The 10933-nt window shown below is 49.8% G+C and overlaps 2 protein-coding genes across 2 annotated transcripts; both read right to left on the bottom strand.

Moving 5' to 3' along the window:
* Positions 1 to 1168: 1168 nt before the first annotated feature.
* LOC112876869 (acetate/butyrate--CoA ligase AAE7, peroxisomal-like) lies at positions 1169 to 5984 on the bottom strand. Its single transcript, XM_025941050.1, has 3 exons — positions 5488 to 5984; positions 3652 to 4242; positions 1169 to 2349 (listed from the first exon to the last, which is right to left on the bottom strand). Exons 1-3 carry the CDS (start codon positions 5701 to 5703, stop codon positions 1453 to 1455), a joined length of 1704 nt encoding a protein of 567 aa, XP_025796835.1. The 5' UTR covers positions 5704 to 5984; the 3' UTR covers positions 1169 to 1452.
* A 1197-nt stretch (positions 5985 to 7181) lies between these two features.
* Positions 7182 to 10589, bottom strand: LOC112876023 (acetate/butyrate--CoA ligase AAE7, peroxisomal-like). The gene is made up of 3 exons (XM_025940051.1): positions 10200 to 10589; positions 8552 to 9142; positions 7182 to 8358 (listed from the first exon to the last, which is right to left on the bottom strand). The coding sequence occupies exons 1-3, from the start codon at positions 10572 to 10574 to the stop codon at positions 7465 to 7467; spliced, it is 1860 nt and encodes a 619-aa protein (XP_025795836.1). The 5' UTR covers positions 10575 to 10589; the 3' UTR covers positions 7182 to 7464.
* Positions 10590 to 10933: the final 344 nt, after the last annotated feature.

The raw sequence follows: 10933 nt of genomic DNA, 5'->3' as shown, positions 1-10933 counted from the left end.
TAGAGGCTGAATTTCGGGGTACACTTTTTTTTCATGTATTCCTTTGAGGAACATCATTCAGTAAAGTGGAGAATCTTGATCTTTTTCCTCTGATGCATCTGTATGGTTTTTTCTGAGTTCATTCGTATCTCGCCGTATCCATGGATTGACCCAAAAGGAAATTGACCGGAATATGTTCTGGATTTCTGACGGGAAATCAGGAATCCACATTTTGTTTCACCTTATTCTCAGCAACACATCATATCTGCACACAGCACGAGGCCCCATGCGACGACATGGACCAATCCTGTTCTTTCTTTCCTTTATGATTGCTGCTGCGTCTGCGCGTTTTTCGGCAGCGCGCTCTGTGCTGTCGGGCTGCCAAGCACTCCACGTCTCCACGAGAGCACCAACGCCACACCCAGGCCAGCGGTGACAAACTTTGCGTGCGTGCGTGCCGATGCGATGCGGCGACGACGCAGGAGCAGCGGCATAAAGAGAGCTTTGCCTTTGCACCTTTCCTAGGATGGCAGATTAGCCTGATGGATGGATGGATGGATTCTGTCTGTTCTCGGGTTTCAGCCCAAAAATCTTCTTCACACGTCGCCTTGTTCGTTCCGGGCTAGCTACGCAGCTCTGGGTCCTAGGCCGGGAAGCAAGTGAAGCCGGAGAGATACTGCTGTTCAATCAGCTTTTCCAAAGACCCAATCTTTTCAGACTTTTTGTCTTCAATCAATCTTTCATGTGTAGTTTTATTGTTTTATGGCTTTACCGTGGCAGAGAATCTTGATCTTCACGGTCTGTTTATCTGTTTAGTTCCAGCCTGTAAACGCAAAAAAACCGTAAACGCAAAATTTTTAAAGGAATCTTGCTAATTTGAAGTACTAAATGAAGTCTATTTACAAAAATATTTGCATGGATGGGCTGTAAATCGCGAGACGAATCTAATGAGCCTACTTAATCCATATTTTACAACAGTGATGTTACAGTAACCATCCGCTAATTATTGCTTAATCATGGATTAATTAGCATCATTAGATTGTCTCGCGATTTACAACCTATCTGTGCAAAAAGTTTTATAAATAGACTTCATTTAGTACATCAAATTAGCAAGATTTCTTTACAAAAAGTTTTTTACGTTTACAGCTACCGGAACTAAACAGGCCCTCATTCTTTCACTGCTTTGAAGTCTTCGTAATTGTCTTGCCATTGATATACCCTTGGCCTTGGAATACAAGTGGAGTGGCACACGAACTCGCTGGATATTCAGATCCTATATGTTTTCCACACATAACTCGAATATAGTTTATCAGGTGTGCGTGTTGGTCGTACAATAGGGGCATTATAAAAGAGTTACAGTTTGTAGTATACAACCTACATCCTGGAGTGCAGATAACACCGGTGGTTTGCACTGATGCCAAAGGACTGCTCAATGTTGAGACAAGATCGATAACAAGAAATGTTGAGACGAGCTCACATTCTGCTCTTCCGGACCGGGCCCAGCTCCTTGGCCTTGGCCCTGAGCTCATGCTTCTTGATCTTGCCGGTGGCCGTCTTCGGCAGCGGCCCGAACACCACGGACTTGGGCACCCAGTAGCCGGGCAGCCTCTCGCGGCAGAACCTCATGATGTCGCGCGCCAGCGCCGGCTCGTCCGAGCGGTCCACGCTGTCCTTGAGCGTCACGAACGCGCACGGTGACTCCCCCCACTGCTCGTCGGCGCGCGCCACGACCGACGCCTCCAGCACCTCCGGGTGCAGGTACACCGCCTTCTCCACCTCCAGGCTGCTGATGTTCTCCCCGCCGGAGATGATGATGTCCTTGGCGCGGTCCCTCACCTCGATGTACCCGTCGGCGTGCCGCACGCCCAGGTCGCCGGAGTGGAACCACCCGTTCTCGAACGCCTCGGCGTTCGCCTTCGGGTTCTTCAGGTACCCCTTCATGACGCCGTTCCCGCGCATGACGATCTCGCCCATCGTGGTGCCGTCGGCCGGGACCGGCGCCATCGTCTTCGGGTCCACAACATCGAGGCCCTCCAGGCCGACGTACCGGATGCCCTGCCGCGCATGGAGGCGGGCGCGCTCGTCGGCTGGCAGGCTGTCCCACTCCGGCTTCCAGGCGCACACCGTGGATGGTCCATACGTCTCCGACAGGCCGTAGGTGTGGGTGATGCGGAAGCCGAGCTTCGACATTGCCGCCAGGACGGAGGGTGGCGGGGCAGCGCCAGCAGTCATGACGTTGACGACACGAGGCAGAGGGAGAATGGTGTCTGCCGGAGGGGCGTTGACGAGGGTGTTCAGCACGACTGGTGCCCCACAGAAGTGAGTCACACCCTGGTGGGCTATTGCTGAGAAGATGGCCTTTGCTGAAACCTGTTGTACAACGTATACAGAAGAAGAAAAAAAATCAGTCGCTGACGAGAATTAGGTGAATTAACCTGCTGGTGTTTCCTCATATATGAATAGAGTGAATTGGGAAGAATTAATTATTTTATCATGTGATTTGTAAAATTTTCATTACATAAACAAGTTTAAATCTAAAGGTATTATCATTAACGACCTTACAAGTTACAACAAAACTTGCCCCCCAAAAAAATCAGAAACAAAACAAGTGATTCAAGAAGGCTAACTTTGCCCAAATTGTACTGATCTGGGAAATTCTACAGGTTAACAGCCTAGATGGATAAAAGGAAACAACTAGTCTGATGATTTCCAAGGTTATACATTTTAACTTCAGCTATCAACATCCTTGGGTGGAGAAAAAATCAAGTATTCTGCTTGGCAAACTTGCATCAAGCGATGCATGCCAAAAAGAGTACTTGTTACTTGTTAGTACTACTTACTGGGGAAAAGTTCACTTTCCAATCAAGGGGAAAAGGAAACCAACCATTAAGGTCGCCAGGCACAAAGTTTTAGTCAAAGGACATGAACAACATTGGCTCAGTTATATTTGAACCTATTCATCCATTCAGGTGGGTTTGTGGCTATTGGCTCACATGCAAGTCCATAACCATTAAACATCTAATGTTCTCTTGAGTCATGTTATCTGGGGAGAAACTAGTAAAACTTGCGATATGAAGAAAATCTCACTATAGAGAAAGCAAGAATTGAGAGTGAAAATGAGCCATCAATCAGCCGCTAAATGAAAATTTCAAGATATATTGCTTATTCCAGAACAGATAACCATCCTAATTATAGCCTGGCAATGTAGTGATGCAGAGCCTACCAAATATTAGTTTCATGTTATGTTTTTCTTTTTCTCGCCTTACAAAGATCATCAAGGTAACATCCTTTATGTTTACACTTTACACTGCACCGCTCTTGATGGAAGGAAACATTATCAATAGCAATATAGCATCAAAGAATTGTTTCTTTGCACATGATCATACTTGACCAGTTTTGATCAATTACTCTTTTATCATTTACTGATTTTATTCTTCATGGTAATTTTGTAGGTGAGACAATTTTCTAGGGATGTTTGTATCAACCTAAATTTGTTTTCCAGTAATGTGACTTGTGCTCGTGCTCTCGAAGTTGTGTAACTGACGTTCTATTTGCGTATACATGCTATTCAATGAAACATGACATTTCATATATGGGTCTTCATAAGATTACTACGCATGCACTGGACAATAAGAAGGTCGGCACATATTTATTTGGAAAAAGAAGGTATACCTGACGAAGGCATATACTTGTTCCACAAAGAGCAGCAAGCGCCCATGTATAACACCAGCCGTTACAGTGGAACATTGGCAAAGTCCACAAGTAAATAGCGCCTTCATTCATTCCCCATACCACGGCAGCACTCAGCGACATTAGGTAAGCTCCCCTGTGATGCAATACCACACCCTTTGGGTTAGAAGTTGTCCCAGAAGTATAACCTAGTGCGATACTCTTCCATTCATCCTGTGGAGGTTTCCAGGCAAACTCTGGATCACCACTTTCCAAGAACGCCTCATACTCGATGGCTCCTTTTCTCAAAGCATCTTGGAGGGCTGCTGGATCGCATGTTTGGTCACCAATAACTATAAGAAGTGGCTGTTTGAAAGCACCTTTCTTTTGATCTGCAATAATCCTCAAAGATTCCTCTGCCAGGGAGAAAAATTCTTGGTCAACCATCACAACTTCAGCCGAGGAGTGCTCCAAGAGAAATGCAACAGTGGCAGCATTTAGTCGAATGTTGACGCAATTGACCACTGCCCCGGCCATGGGCACTCCAAAATGAGTTTCATAAATTGCTGGGATATTTGGAGCTATTACAGCTACCTAAAAGATTCAGGATAAACCAAGAATCAATAAAAACACGATAGAATGTATAGAGTGCACAGAATTTAAGAAGCTATATCTGGGACAACATAATCAAGAATATTCATGAAATCATTCTTATGTATAAGACAAACAGAGTAATGACTGCAGCTGCCAGGGGAAGCTCCGGCATGTATCCATAGGTGTCCCATGACAATGGTTTGCTGCTAGTTCCACTAAAATTCCAAATGTGCACAGCAAAAAACACTTATAAACAGGTACATTTTGCTATACCCTCTAGGAGTGACACCAATGGCAATATTTCTGGTTCTGCCCCTGGCAACAATGTTTTTTTAAGAAAAGGGAATTGTCTCCGACCTTTGCTCAGCCCGGTTTTATTACAAGGTTTTTCAGCTATCCAGCTGATCACAAGGGGAACAATCATTACGTAAATGATGAGTTTCCTTTTACATTGGCAGATAATGGTGGTGGATAGGCCTTTCAATACATCTCGACATCAAAACTTCACCACAACATTCTTAAACAAGTAAGGACCATTGTCAAACTTAATAAGCTGTGATTTCCTAACATGGAAGCTTTGTTGAAACAACAGATTCTTATCTGAATTTAGTAAGTCTGACCATAATTCCAATTTCTGAATGTACGCAAGAGAACATGGTAAGGCATTCCAGATCTGTTCTGGTAGCACAATACCACAGATATAGTAAATGAGCTAAAATATGGACTGTTTGGGGCCAAGCTTGAGTAACGACATATTGGACAATGGACACACTTTCAAAATCCTTTCTGTTAGATGTTTCCCAGCAACAGCAGGTTGATTTCTGTCAAAAGGCATGGATTATTTCAGTTAGCATGCGACACATATATAAAATATTGTCATGTGTTTACATACACAAGAAACACATGAGGTGAAAGGCAGAAGTAAGCTCTCAGGATGTACTACTGCGGGTACTGAAGAAACGCACCGTTCAGCCAACCATCTACTGCCAACATAATAGGACCACCCATCCGTTTCGTTGTTTCACCAGTAGTTCAGGAGTTGACAGCCTAATTTATCAACGTAGCCTTTGGTTTCATGGAATCATGGCGGTTGTCAACAGCATAAAAATTTATTGTTGAAACTTACTACTAAGTTAAGTGTAAGTTTCCTCTCTGCTCTCATCTCAGAGAGAAAAAGTCAGCACACCAATGGAAGAAAACCACAGGCAAACAGAGAAGAGGAGCGGGAAGGGATGGAGGCCGCACCGTGCTTCCGTGTCCGACGGACCGGCGCGCGAGGGCGGAGGCGAGGCGGCGGCAGCGGCTGTAGGTGTCGGCCCAGGTGTAGCGCACGGGGCCGTGCACGACGGAGGCCCTGGCCGGGTGGGTCAGCGCGGCGCGCTCGAGGAACCAGAGCGGCGTGAGCGCCGCGTAGTTGGCGTCGTTCCGCGGCAGGTCGTCGATGTCCCGCTCCGCCGCCATCTCCGCGCCGCGACCAATGCCGGGACGCCCCCCGCTGGAGCCGCGGCTGCTTTTGACCTCGGCTCGGGGCTCTGCAGCTGCGGGGACGGTGGCGGGATCGGGGAGGCGGAAGGGAGGAAGAGTCCGAACAAGTGGGGGCGGGGAGGCGCTTCGCCTGCCATTTTATATGTGTTCTGGCCTCCGGGGACCGGGGGCAGCGGGCAGGTGGGCCGCCGGGACAGGCCGTCCAGCGTGGCGCGCGCGGGGTCCGTCGATGGCGTCGAGGGGGAGACGGGGGATGAGGAGCGGGTGGTGGGGATCGGCCGCGGCGGCAGCCCGTGGCGCGGGGTTTTTGAGGGTTTTTTAGTGGCGGCGCACGGCGCGGGGCGTGTGTTCGTCCGGGTGGGTGGGTTGGTGGCGCGCGAGTCGCCAGGCGGCGGGTGGTGGTGGCGAGCGCCGCTGCGCCGGCCGTGGCCGATTCAGCCTGAGGTTGGGGAGCCCGGGAGTTCGTTCCTGGTGTTTGTTTACGGGCAGGGGCTGTCCGCACCGGCGTCCAGTTCTTGGTGGCAGATCGGCAGGTCCTGCGATGTGGTTGCTGCCCCCATGGTGATCGCGGACGCATGAATTGCATGCTGGGATCCTAAAACAGCAGCTGCTTGCTCAGACGAAAATTGGAAGGGAAAAAAAGGCAAACAGTTGCTGAATTAATCGAGCGATAGCTACGACTGTCTTTGTCGCACCTAACTGCAGAGCAGCTCCAACTATTAGCCATGGCTGACATGTCGCGCATCCCACAGTGCTCTGCTTCCCTCTTCTGCTAGCTACCGGAACGGCACGCGCAAACCCCGCTGGCCACGACTCCCCGATGATACAGAGTCTGAAACGAGCCACGCAATATTTTTCGCGGAGTACTCCTACATGGCAGGTAGGATAGGATGTTCTTCGGACCACGAGAGCTCGTGCCGTCCAAACTTTTTGGGTGCGGACGAAACTACACTACGCGTCCTCGTCGGATCAGCACTGGCCCGCCGGTCGCTTTCGCCGGACCTAGCCTCCCGATGGATCGCGTCCGTTTGGATCGGAGCTGGACGTCACGCTTGACTCGCCGTCGAGAGAAATTCGTTGGCATCAGCCAGTAGTGACAACGCTTGAAGAACATATCAGTATACAACTCCGCAGATTAGGCTGAACAGATTGGGTAGGAAAAGCTTATCATCTTCTTCCTCGGGCAAAAAATAAAAAACTTGCAAGTGGGGCAGCTATGAGCGACCAGCTTGTGTCAATCGCCGAGAAGAAATCCAAACGATGCGCCCTGTGACCTGTTCCAACATGGCCAGAACGGACGGACGTAGAGAACGTCAGCACGCGACTTCCACCTCCATTTCTTTTACAAGTGTCCATGGCGATTGAATTGGAGTTTGGAATCCCTCATCGCAAGTCAACACAGAAGCTGCTCGTGCAGGCGACCGTTCTTAAGAAACAACATTTATCATGAAGAATAATAGAATAGCAAGCATCATCTCCTTTAGTCCTTTGCATATGGAGACTTGAGAGGCAGCAACCACTTTGCTCCAGACTGTAAAATACAGATCTTATCTGAATCTCTGAAGGATACATACAACTGAATAAAGCATAGATAATCAAACTTCTTATGCATATTTTTATAATTCCGGGATTTTGAAGGTACTTCACTTCATCTGTGAACTTTCTGGATTCGTTATTCAACGACGGCGACACCGTCCATTTTCTCTTTCCCCTGTACAAATGTTTCTGCACCAGGGTTCACATCCTGCTCTTCTTGACAGGCCCCAGCTCCTTGGCCTTGGCCCTCAGCTCGTGCTTCTTGATCTTCCCCGTGGCCGTCTTGGGCAGCGGCCCGAAGATCACCGACTTGGGCACCCAGTACCCCGGCATCCTCTCCCGGCAGAACCGCATGATGTCGTTCGCGGTGTCCTCCGAGCAGTCGGCGGCTCCGTCCTTGAGCGTCACGAACGCGCACGGCGACTCCCCCCACCGCTCGTCGGCCCTGGCGACCACCGAGGCCTCGAGCACCGCCGGGTGCGTGCACACCACCTTCTCCACCTCCAGGCTGCTGATGTTCTCCCCGCCGGAGATGATCACGTCCTTCATCCGGTCCCTCACCTCGATGTACCCGTCGGGGTGCCTCACGCCGAGGTCGCCCGAGTGGTACCACCCGCCCGCGAAGGCCTCCGCGTTCGCCTTGGGGTTCTTCAGGTAGCCCTTCATCACGGCGTTGCCCCGCATCACGATCTCGCCGTACGTCTTGCCGTCGGCGGGGACGGGCGCCATCGTCTTCGGGTCCACCACGTCCAGCCCTTCCAGCGCGATGTACCGGATGCCCTGCCGGCAGTGCAGGCGGGACCGCTCCTCCAGCGGCAGCTCGTCCCACTCGGGCTTCCACGCGCACACCGTCGAGGGCCCGTAGGTCTCCGACAGGCCGTACGTGTGCGTGACGCGGAAGCCACGGATGGACAGCGCGGCGAGCAGGGACGGCGTCGGGGCGGCTCCGGCCACGTTGACGTTCACGACGCGCGGGAGCGGCAGGAAGGTCTCGCTGGCCGGAGCGTTGATGAGGTTGTTGAGGACGACCGGTGCAGCACAGAAGTGCGTCACTCCTTGCTTCGCAATGCCATAGTATATAGCCTTTGTGCTCACCTTCAGATTGCAAAAATGGTGTTTTGAGATATCAGAACCACTAGAGCTCAAATGAATTGCATGACAAGTTTTCTTGCTTTTTTCACCCAAAAAGTTGAGTTGATGTAGCTGAAATTAAATGCATCCTGCATGATTTCATAAAACATTCGGGACACAAAATGTTATCTAGGACCAGAACGGATGGTTAACGTACCTGACGAAGGCATATGCTTGTTCCACAGAACGCTGCCAGCGCCCAAGTATAGCACCAACCATTGCAGTGGAACATGGGCAGAGTCCACAGGTAAACAGAACCTTCAGGCATTCCCCATACCATAGCAACACTGAGCGCCATGAGATACGCACCGCGGTGATGCAGCACGACGCCTTTCGGGCTGGAAGTAGTCCCGGAAGTGTATCCTAGGGCGATGCTCTGCCATTCATCCTTTGGTGGCTTCCAGTTGAATTCTGGGTCACCAGTTTTCAGGAACTCTTCGTACTCTATAGCTCCCTTTCCTAGAGCATATTGCAGAGACTTTGGATCACAGGTTGGGTCACCAATAACGATCAGGATCGGAGGCCTGAAAGCCGATTTATTCTTCTCAGAGAGTATCTTCAGGGATTCTTCAGCTAGAGTGAAGAATTCTTGGTCCACCATCACAACTTCTGCCACAGAATGGTCAAGAAGGAATGCTATTGTCTCGGCATTCAACCTGATATTGACGCAGTTCACAACAGCTCCGGACATCGGAACACCAAAATGAGCTTCATAAACTGCTGGGATATTTGGGGCTATTACAGCAACCTAAGCAAAGAAAAACAGATTCAGTTTATTACATTCAAGCAAAAATTGTTTCCAATGTAATCCAAAAATGTTTCTTCTTTCTTTTTTTTTTAAGAAGAAGAGTACCCCGTGAATCACATGGTCAATACAAAAGTTTTACCCTTGTGAGGAATGGCATTTTTTTTGTTTCAAGGCCAGATGCTGCCCTCAAGTCTCGACAGGCTGATAGAGACAAGACCCAGAGTCTGAGAGTCATGGGCTAGACAAGATTGAGATAAGCTTATCTTATTCTGACGAAAAACAGTAAGCTGTCGTATTCCATTTTGATGAAAAAAGCTACTTCTACTAGGCTGGCTTTGGTTACAGGTATGTTCTAAAAGCAACCGGAATACCACAACAAGGTGCAACCTTCTGGGGCAACTTACTACTGACTCGGATACCACCGTGTCTTGACATGCAAAGGATCTATGTGGAGTATTAATCCTACATAAATGGGACATATCAAGCTATCACTGGACTGCAGCGTTCTACGAACAGGCGAGGATCCCCTGCTTCCTTTTTTCTGGAAAACAGTCGGTAACTATTTCTCCATTGCGCAAGAGTAGGAAGATCTAGTGAAACATGATCATAGCATAATGGCAGCATGTAACATGTAAGGATTGGCTGCCAAAATACAGTCATATACATAAATCAGATAATTACGAGAGGAATCATGCAGTGTTTTTTCCTTAAAAAATTAAAAGATAGTGAAATTCATCTTGTAAAGGAAGGGAATCAGTAACAGTGTCTTCCACTTGTTGGAAACGGGGCCCATCTTGAGTATAAAAAGCTAATGAAATTGAAATCGCTCCACACTCAGGTTACTGTCAAAATCCCCACAATATCACGAAAGAAATTTTAGTATTTTACCCTATGATGAATGCAACCCATATTATCCACAAATTCCTAAAAAGCACGATACAGTTCACAAGCAGCTGTATGATTGGGGCAAAAAAAAAAGGAACCGCTTATCAAAAAAGGATTCCTCAAAAAAAAGAATATTAAGAGGAGAAAACTCAAGGGGGATGAGTGAATTCACCGTGCTTCCATGGCCGACGGATCGGCGCGCGAGGGCGGACGCGAAGCGGCGGCACCGGCGGTAGGTGTCGGCCCAGGTGTAGCGCACGGGGCCGTGCACGACGGACGCCCTGCCCGGCTGCGCCAGCGCGGCGCGCTCGAGGAACCAGAGCGGCGTGAGGGCTGTGTAGTTGGCGTCGTTCCGCGGCAGGTCGTCGATGTCCCGCTCCGCCGCCGCGGACCCGCGCCCAGAACTCATCCTTCCAACTCTCTCTCGCTCTCGCGAAGATCGTGACGAGGCGGCGACTGGAGTGCCGTACCAGTGTCGAGAGCGTGTGGCGGGGAGGGAAGTGGAAATAGGAGGCGAGGCGACGGCGCTCGGCGAGCTCGCTGCCATTTTATAGCTCGGAGTGAGGAAGTCTCCCGCGGCGCCGTGCGGGCGACTTGTACGCCAGGACGCCGGTCCGATTACGAACGGACGCTCAAGATCCTTCTCTGGGCCATGGACTTGCAATTAGACTTCGCCTTCGCCAGATCCCGCGGAATGGGCCGGACGAGCTTTACGTGGTGAGATTGGACGGACACGCGTACCGCCGTCGTACGTGTGTGGTGTGCCCAGCCAGCTCTGTGGCGGCGGGCCCATGGGCTCCTGCTTCAATTATTACTTCCAGAGGCTGGTCACTATGGGCCACAGTAGGTCCCCGCACATTGAACTTTTTTTTAAAAAGAGAAAATCAGTGCTTCCATAGGGAGTAT

Source organism: Panicum hallii, chromosome 9 (assembly GCF_002211085.1).
Source record: "Panicum hallii strain FIL2 chromosome 9, PHallii_v3.1, whole genome shotgun sequence".
In the NCBI taxonomy this organism is placed as follows: Eukaryota; Viridiplantae; Streptophyta; class Magnoliopsida; order Poales; family Poaceae; genus Panicum; species Panicum hallii.
The sequence above is the reverse complement of the archived record's forward strand: the minus strand, read 5'-3'. Positions and strand labels throughout refer to the sequence as shown.